This window comes from Aegilops tauschii, chromosome 3, assembly GCF_002575655.3.
Source record: "Aegilops tauschii subsp. strangulata cultivar AL8/78 chromosome 3, Aet v6.0, whole genome shotgun sequence".
In the NCBI taxonomy this organism is placed as follows: domain Eukaryota; kingdom Viridiplantae; phylum Streptophyta; class Magnoliopsida; order Poales; family Poaceae; genus Aegilops; species Aegilops tauschii.
Window position 1 is genome coordinate 567,226,216 of NC_053037.3, and position 9,582 is coordinate 567,235,797.

General features: G+C 50.0%; 1 protein-coding gene across 1 annotated transcript; it reads right to left on the reverse strand.

Annotated features, from left to right (window-relative positions):
- Window positions 1-249: 249 nt before the first annotated feature.
- Window positions 250-1,167, reverse strand: LOC141020687 (uncharacterized). Its single transcript, XM_073495615.1, has 2 exons — window positions 596-1,167; window positions 250-520 (listed from the first exon to the last, which is right to left on the reverse strand). Exons 1-2 carry the CDS (start codon window positions 1,165-1,167, stop codon window positions 250-252), a joined length of 843 nt encoding a protein of 280 aa, XP_073351716.1.
- Between the last annotated feature and the right edge of the window lie 8,415 nt (window positions 1,168-9,582).

Sequence of the window (9,582 nt, forward strand, 5' to 3'; positions counted from 1 at the left end):
TGTGCATGCTACTGATCAGCTCATGCTAACTCAACTAACTATCTAGGCAATATCAACTTGCATGCGTACTCGTCTCCACACTTCTACGAGCACGCTCACTGCCGCAGCCTCAAGCCTTCAACTTAACTACATGCATGAACGAACTAATGCGACGAAATAAACATGATGGATACCTAGACAACAAGGTAAACTCTATCAATCACCCCCTTAACCTTGTTGTCGTTTATTCGAACACCTCCATGTCGATCTTCAAAGCAGCCCCGGCTCGTCGTCGGCCGTCGCGGCAGCAAGAAGCACCCGCTGTTTCCTTGGCTCGGTGCAGTCCTTGGAGTAATGTCCGTACACTTGACAGTTGTAGCAACGCACCTTGCGTATGTCGAAGTTGCCCTTCTTCTTGCCGGCGCCGCTGCGGTGGCGAGCAAGCCACTCCTCCTCCGTGAGGAGCAGGCGACTCCCACCACCCTGGTCGTAGTTGCTGGCGCCCTCGTCCAAGTCGCTCCGGTCCTCCGCCGTTTTGAGCCTTCACACAAGCTCTTCCATGGACATGGTTTTAAGATCAAGAAGCTGTTCAATGGCAATAGCTACCTGGGTATACTTGGACGGCACGATGCGGAGAAGCTTCTTCACGACCTTCACCTCGTCGAGGTTCTCGCCGAGTGTGCGCAGCTTGTTGGCGATCCCGTTCATGCACATGGCGAGCTCATCGAGGGTCTCGCCGCTCCTCATGCGGACGGCATCAAACTCCTTGAGGAGAGTCTGCGTCATGGCCTCACGGACGCGGGCATCGCCGACCCGCATGATCTTGATGGCATCCCATGCCTCCTTTGCCGTCGCCTTCACGGCAAGCGTGGAGTGCATCTCCTCCGGCACGGCTCGCAGAATTGCCGCAAGCGCCGCCCTGTCCTGGCTGAAGCTCCCGCCTCCCTCGATGGCGTCCCACACGCGTTGGGCCTCCATGTTCACCTTCATGATCAGCGACCACTCGAAGTAGTTCGTCGCCGTCAGCGGCGGGTAGACGACGGTGCTGCTGGCCTGGTGGACGACGTCCTGCTGCACCACCACCTCGCGGCAGCCACGCCGCGCCGGGCTCCGGCCTCGGCGCACCACCGGCGAGGCCGAGACACGGCGGCGACCCGGCGACGGAGTGCGCGAACCTTCAGTCACCATGGCTCTGAATAGCAAATGTTGGCTATGCCCAGGAGGAGGAAGAAGACTCACACACACAACTAGAGGTGGAAGAAGATACGCACAGAGTCTTGGCACGCACACACTTTGCCTTTTCTTTGTTTCTTCTCACGGAAATGAACTGAGTACATGGGTTTAAGTACCAGACGCACACAACACACACGCACCCACTAACCCACTACGTTGCATGCAAACGCGACGGCCAAGCCAGCTGCTTGATCCGATTATTCTTGCATGTACAGGCTTGAGTCAAATCCAAGTTTTCAACAGACTTGAGCTTGCCCACAATGGCACACTTGACGCACGTCTCAACTGAATGCGTCCGCTTCTAGCTCCACGCTAATCTGCCGCCGGACTCGGCCGCTCTGACTCCACGGAGCTGTACGCGCATGTTGCTAACAACCATATCCATGCAAACTACACGATGTGCATGCTACTGATCAGCTCATGCTAACTCAACTAACTATCTAGGCAATATCAACTTGCATGCGTACTCGTCTCCACACTTCTACGAGCACGCTCACTGCCGCAGCCTCAAGCCTTCAACTTAACTACATGCATGAACGAACTAATGCGACGAAATAAACATGATGGATACCTAGACAACAAGGTAAACTCTATCAATCACCCCCTTAACCTTGTTGTCGTTTATTCGAACACCTCCATGTCGATCTTCAAAGCAGCCCCGGCTCGTCGTTGGCCGTCGCGGCAGCAAGAAGCACCCGCTGTTTCCTTGGCTCGGTGCAGTCCTTGGAGTAATGTCCGTACTCTTGACAGTTGTAGCAACGCACCTTGCGTATGTCGAAGTTGCCCTTCTTCTTGCCGGCGCCGCTGCGGTGGCGAGCAAGCCACTCCTCCTCCGTGAGGAGCAGGCGACTCCCACCACCCTGGTCGTAGTTGCTGGCGCCCTCGTCCAAGTCGCTCCGTTCCTCCGCCGTTTTGAGCCTTCACACAAGCTCTTCCATGGACATGGTTTTAAGATCAAGAAGCTGTTCAATGGCAATAGCTACCTGGGTATACTTGGACGTCACGATGCGGAGAAGCTTCTTCACGACCTTCACCTCGTCGAGGTTCTCGCCGAGTGTGCGCAGCTTGTTGGCGATCCCGTTCATGCACATGGCGAGCTCATCGAGGGTCTCGCCGCTCCTCATGCGGACGGCATCAAACTCCTTGAGGAGAGTCTGCGTCTTGGCCTCACGGACGCGGGCATCGCCGACCCGCATGATCTTGATGGCATCCCATGCCTCCTTTGCCGTCGCCTTCACGGCAAGCGTGGAGTGCATCTCCTCCGGCACGGCTCGCAGAATTGCCGCAAGCGCTGCCCTGTCCTGGCTGAAGCTCCCGCCTCCCTCGATGGCGTCCCACACGCGTTAGGCCTCCATGTTCACCTTCATGATCAGCGACCACTCGAAGTAGTTCGTCGCCGTCAGCGGCGGGTAGACGACGGTGCTGCTGGCCTGGTGGACGACCTCCTGCTGCACCACCACCTCACGGCAGCCACGCCGCGTCGGGCTCCGGCCTCGGCGCACCACCGGCGAGGCCGAGACACGGCGGCGACCCGGCGAAGGAGTGCGCGAACCTTCAGTCACCATGGCTCTGAATAGCAAATGTTGGCTATGCCCAGGAGGAGGAAGAAGACTCACACACACAACTAGAGGTGGAAGAAGAGACGCACAGAGTCTTGGCACGCACACACTTTGCCTTTTCTTTGTTTCTTCTCACGGAAATGAACTGAGTACATGGGTTTAAGTACCAGACCCACACAACACACACGCACCCACTAACCCACTACGTTGCATGCAAACGCGACGGCCAAGCCAGCTGCTTGATCCAATTATTCTTGCATGTACAGGCTTGAGTCAAATCCAAGTTTTCAACAGACTTGAGCTTGACAATGGCACACTTGACGCACGTCTCAATTGAATGCGTCCGCTTCTAGCTCCACGCTAATCTGCCGCCGGACTCGGCCGCTCTGACTCCACGGAGTTGTACGCGCATGTTGCTAACAATCATATCCATGCAAACTACACGATGTGCATGCTACTGATCAGCTCATGCTAACTCAACTAACTATCTAGGCAATATCAACTTGCATGCATACTCGTCTCCACACTTCTACGAGCACGCTCACTGCCGCAGCCTCAAGCCTTCAACTTAACTACATGCATGAACGAACTAATGCGACGAAATAAACATGATGGATACCTAGACAACAAGGTAAACTCTATCATCTTTGACTTTCGTAGCTGCAGTAGTCGTAGTTCCCGACGCGCATCTCGAGGTTTACGGCGCCCGAGGAGGGCCAGAGCGGCGTCTCTCGCCAGCGGCTCGAGATCGCGGCCGTGGACGCGGCCTCCTTGGCTGGTGCGAAGTAGAGAACGCGCCGGAGGAGATCGTTGGAGAGAGCGGACAGGCGGTCGTTTCCGGCCATCGTCTAAACTCTAAAACGTCGGCGGCGCGATGGGATCTGGATGGGGTTTCTGCTTTCGCAAAATCTTCGGGTCGTGGATCGTGGTGTCCTGTTTTAGGGAAGACGTCGGTTTCGAGTTGGATTCTATGCCGCCTACAAGGGAGTTTCGAGTTGGAGTCGGCAACGTAGAGGCCCAACTGTGCTGCACACGCATATAACTGGGCCTACGATTGTCAATGCGAACGTCCTTTATTTATCTCGAGAATTGTTAGATTAGCCTAATTACCTGTTTAGCCTAACACATTGTTCGTATCCCACTGACTAGTGGCCCCACCCCTAAATTACCCATTAGACATATGGGCATATTTATGGGCTTTTTGTGTGTCGTTAAAGAAAGTTTAGCCCTATATGCAGGCCCGTTGACAAGGGTGTGCGAGCAGTGCGATCGCACATGCCCCCAAAATCGAAGGGCCCCGAACAAAGAGAAAATCGGTAAAATCGTCCCGGTTCGTCGCCTGCCGGCTGCATTGCGGCTGCCTGGTTCACGATCCGGAGAAAAAACTGTGGCCGGTCGTTCCAACAAAGAAGGCAGCAGAACCCATGTTAGTCCAATCCGATGCCCCACTCTGTTTGGGCCTGTTTGTAGAAAGGCCTTGTAGAAATCAGATAAAGGAAACAACGCCGGACTCCTCGCTACGATTTGGTGAGCGAGAATAGCGAGGCGCCGCTTTGACTCCTTCGGCGACGAGATCGATCGCGATCCACCGTGCATCTGGCCGGCGCCGCCGCCGGCGGCGGCGGCTTTGCTACTGCGACACCTCGTCCAGTCATCCCCAAATATATCTCATGTAAGCAGTAAGTCATAAACTTTTAATCAAAATTGATGGGCGATGAACACTGCATTAGGTTATATGTTTATACAATCTTCCTCTCTGATTCTTTTGGTATTTTCATGCCAAATCAAACGCAATCCCTGCTAGTATAGTATTACTCCTCATTTAAGCTTGTACGTGGTTCTAATCCAATTAATAGGATTAGAATGTGATACGCGGCTTGTAATCCAATTTCTAATTCTAGTACTCCATATTCCAGCAGTACTAATTCTTCATACCCATGTGCTAGCTAGCCATACTAGCATATTTCACTTCAAGAAAGACCCAATGTTTTGATGACAATAACAGTGGAAAATGATGTCTTGAAGAAAATAACTTTTGAAGATATAAGAATTCAAGAAAGACCGAAGAGAGTATGCTTAGCTACATTAGGTTTTAGTTACATGGTCTTCTTTAAATTTGGGGCCCCTTTTTGCATTTCGCATCCGGGCCCCGAATTCCTGGAGACGGCCCTGCCTAGATGTTCAATGTGAATCGGTGGTGGTGTGATGGTTGAGAGCAACTAATTAACGATTGCTCCTTCGGGAGCCTCGCAACGATCAGCGTCACTTGGCGCGCTCTCAGCCATTCGCCACGTGTTGCGCTCCCTCCGGATTTTGTTTATTTATTTATTTTTTCGCAAGCGTTTTCGGCTTTTTAACGGTTTTTTTCCTGTTTTTTTTACGTTTTGGTTTTCCACCGGTCTCCCTTAGCTTTTCGATCAAAAAAAATTCAAAAAAAAAATTACGCAAAAAACGTGTTTTTTTTCAGTTCGGTTTTTTTCGTGAAAAAAAAGTTCGTCAATACCTATCAACATCGGATCTAGTTTTGAAGATCTCGACGTGAGGAATTCAACTGTGAAAACGGTTCGAGATTTGGACGCACGGTTTAAGAGATAAAATGTTTTGAATAAACGGATCTACGAAAAGAGGGAAAACTCCCAGGTTACCCCTTGTCGCAACCTAGGGGAGGTTGGAATGATCTTCGCAATGAGTACTCCTCAACTAGTGATTTCGGTGATGATTGTACAGCTACCTATTTTAGTAACATGCCGTGGTTTTGAACCTCACTGTCCCATTTTTTTATTATATTTGAGGCCTTTTCTGCATAATTAAATAAATTGCAAGGGGGTTTTCTAAAAAAAATATGTCATGCTAGAGTCACCCAACATTGTGTGTACTCTAGGCACTGACAAGTGGGCCTCTGCCAGGCTGGCGCGCCATGTGAGCAGGCCATACGGGTAGATATGAGAGGAAGCATCGTATTTGCACGAGAACGCAAGTTGAATGATCACAAATCTCTATTCTTAAAGTTTTAGCACCAAACTGATCATCAAACGCAAGTTATATGACTCCGGGTGATATTACCTCCTCAAAAAACAAATTGATACTCTTCCAATACAAAACGTTGGTGATGCACATACTGCTGAAGCAATGGCGATGCATCAGGGTCTCCTCTTCTCTAAAGACTTGAACTTTCATTCGTTTAAAATTGAGTCGAATTCGATTGAAGTTATCAATGCCTATGTCGTACATGACAGAATTTGGAGTGAAGCTTGATCAGATGTATTATAAAAGTTCATTGAAAGGACAAAGCATCTCAAACATAACTAAAATTACACTGAAATTCCGAGACTACCAAACAACCACTATACCGTCGTGAGAACGAGCCGCCGACGCGTCAGAGCCGGCTTGATTTTGTCGATGACAACCAGGAAGTCTTTATGCACATGCCCCTAAGAACTAGCGCCCTGAAGCCGCAGTCGTCGTTGTTGAACCGTTTGCATAGATCTGAAGCACCTGACACTAAATATCGCCATATGCCGAGAAACGCTAATCTCACCACCCAAAGGAGACATCAGCAATCTACGTTGGAGCTTCATCAACTACGTCCAAACGTATCAACTCGAAGAGGATCTAAGCCCGGAAGACAAATTCAAAAAATAAGTGTAGTCATCCGCCCGAGAGATGCACCTGCGAGAACTAAAGAATCCTAACCTAAACTACTAACTGGAAGGGAGGCACCGGGACTCTCATCCCCACCACCGGTCGCCAGAGTGGCATGCAGAGTGGAGGCGAATCCACGTGCTTGTTAGAAAAAATTGGTGGGGAAAGTTTGCCTAACCGCCTAGGGTTAGGGGAGGCTGGTGAAGTATGGTAGGATATGCAGAATGCTTTATCTTTGTTGGAATGGCGGGATCAGTTCAATTCATGAACTGTGTGTTGGTGAAACAAATTAGGTAGCCCATTCTTTAGCAAATTTTTGTTATGATAATAATTCTTCTTGTGATTGGGTTGACTAACCCCCAGTTTTCTTGTGAACCCCATTGTGAACGATGGAACCATATTACCAATTCAATAAAATGGCTATGATGGCAGACCCTAAAAACGCTAAAAAAGGATGGTACTCTAACGAACCCCCGGGGAAAGATATGGGCCTTATGGGCCATAGGAGGGAGGCTAACCAGCCCACAAGGGGCTGGTGCGCCCCCCACAAGGGAGGAGGCCGAATTGGACTTGAGAAGGGGGCGCCACCCCCCTTTCCTTCTCCTACTCCCTCTCCTTCCCCTTTTCCCCCACCGGTAGAAGGAAAAAAGGGTGGGGCCGAATCCTACTAGGACTAGAGTCCTAGTAGGACTCCCCTTTCCTTGGCGTGCCCCTTGTTGGCCGGCCTCCTCCCCTCCTTTATATACGGGGGCAGGGGGCACCCCAAAGGCACAACAGGCAATCTCTTAGCCGTGTGCGGTGCGCCCCTCCACAGTTCAACACCTCGGTCATATCATCGTAGTGCTTAGGCGAATCCCTGGACCGGTAACTTCATCATCACCGTCACCACGCCGTTGTGCTGACGAAACTCTCCCTCGGCCTCAACTGGATCAAGAGTTCGAGGGACGTCACCAAGCTGAACGTGTGCAGATCATGGAGGTGACGTGCGTTCGGTACTTGATCGGTTGGATCGCGAAGACGTTCGACTACATCAACCGTGTTACTAAACTCTTCCGCTTTCGGTCTACGAGGGTACGTAGACACACTCTCCCCGCTCGTTGCTATGCTTCTCCTAGATAGATCTTGCGTGATCGTAGGAATTTTTTTGAAATACTACATTCCCCAACAGTGGCATTCGAGTCAGGTCTATGTGTAGATGTTATATGCACGAGTAGAACACAAAGAGTTGTGGGCGATAATAGTCATACTGCTTACCAGCATGTCATACTTTGATTCGCCGGTATTGTTGGATGAAGCGAAGTAGACAGACATTACATGATAGCGTTCATGAGACTGGTTCTACCGCCGTGCTTCGCACACAGGTGGCTAGTGGGTGTTTGTTTCTCCAACTTTAGTTGAATCGAGTGTGACTACGCCCGGTCCTTATTGAAGGTTAAAACAGCACACTTGACCAAAAATCGTTGTACTTTTGATGCGTAGGTAAGAACGGTTTTTGCTAGAAGCCCGTAGCAGCCACGTAAAACTTGCAACAACAAAGTAGAGGACGTCTAACTTGTTTTTGCAGGGCTTGCTGTGATGTGATATGGTCAAGACGTGATGATATATAAATTGTTGTACGAGATGATCATGTTTTGTAACAGTTATCGGCAACTAGCACGAGCCATATGGTTGTTGCTTTATTATATGAAATGCAATCACCATGTAATAGCTTTACTTTATCACTAAGCGGTAGCGATAGTCGTAGTAGCAATAGTTGGCGAGACGACAACGATCCTTCGATGGAGATCAAGGTGTCAAGCCGGTGTCGATGGTGATCATGACGGTGCTTTGGAGATGGAGATCAAAGCCACAAGATGATGGTGACCATAGGCGCCAACAGGAAGAAGCACTTCGCGATGAAGTTCAAAAATGAATCTATGAAGCACGTGCGCATCGTCAAGTTCCTCAAGTTCCTCGTCAAGCTCGACAAGCTCCTCCACAAGCTCGACAAGAACCTCAAGTTCAACCAGTGAATGATGACTATGGAGAGCCTCCACGCCAAGATCAATATGAGGTTGACAACCCTCCATGTCAAGGGCGTCATCATCCCCGACCCCAACACAATGAAGGGCAACGCTATGGCAAGCTAAAGTTCACCAAGTCAAAGTTTTCCAGAAGCAATGATCCCTAAGAGTATCTTTCATGGGCATTGAAGGTTGACAAAATCTTCCGTTTGCACAACTATGAGGAAGAGAAGAAGATCGCGATGGCATCCCTTGAGTTCCAAGACTACGTTCTCATATGGTGGGAACAAGTCCTTGAGCGCCGTGAGGCAAGAGGTGAACCACCCATCACAACTTGGGCGCAAATGAAGGATGTCATGAAAGCACGTTTTGTGCCAACCTACTACAACCGCGACCTCTTCAAGAAACTCCAACTCCTCAAGCAAAGAACGAAGAGCGTTGAAGAACACTACAAGGAAATGGAGATTGCCATGATAAGAGCCAATGTCACGGAAGATGGTGAGCAAACTATGGCACGTTTCTTGAATGGACTCAATCACCCTATCAAGAAGATAGCCGACTTCCAACCATACTCAAACCTCATCGAGCTAGTGCACCAAGCTACCAAGGCGAAGCGACAAGTGCAAGATGACTTCAAATACGCCAAGTTCTCTTCCAAGACATTCGGCTACAACAATCAACAGCTTCCACGACTCCAACAACTTCTACCTCAACCAAGCCTTTTACAAGCAACGGCGACAAGTCAAGTTACAAGAAAACTTCGACAACCTCGAGTCGTCCTCCTACTACAAGCAACTTCAAGACAAGAGCTTCTTCATCTACTCCGACCGATGAGACCATCAAGACAAGTTCCTTGAAATGCTTCACATGCGGCGACCGAGGCCAGAAGTCCTATGAGTGTACCAACAATCGCACCATGATCCTCAACGACGATGGAACCTACTACTCCATGAGTGAAGAGGAGATGGAAGCCCTTGAGCAAGTGGCCATGCATCGACAAGTGAACGAAGAGGAAGATCAAGTCTTTTGTGACGAGGATTCGAGCCCCGCTCTTGTTGTCTCCAAGGTCTTGACTCTTCAACATCAACAAGAAGAGGACCAACAATGCCATATCTTCCACAGAAAGGCCGGCATCAATGGAAGGTCCGTCAAGGTCATCATCGACG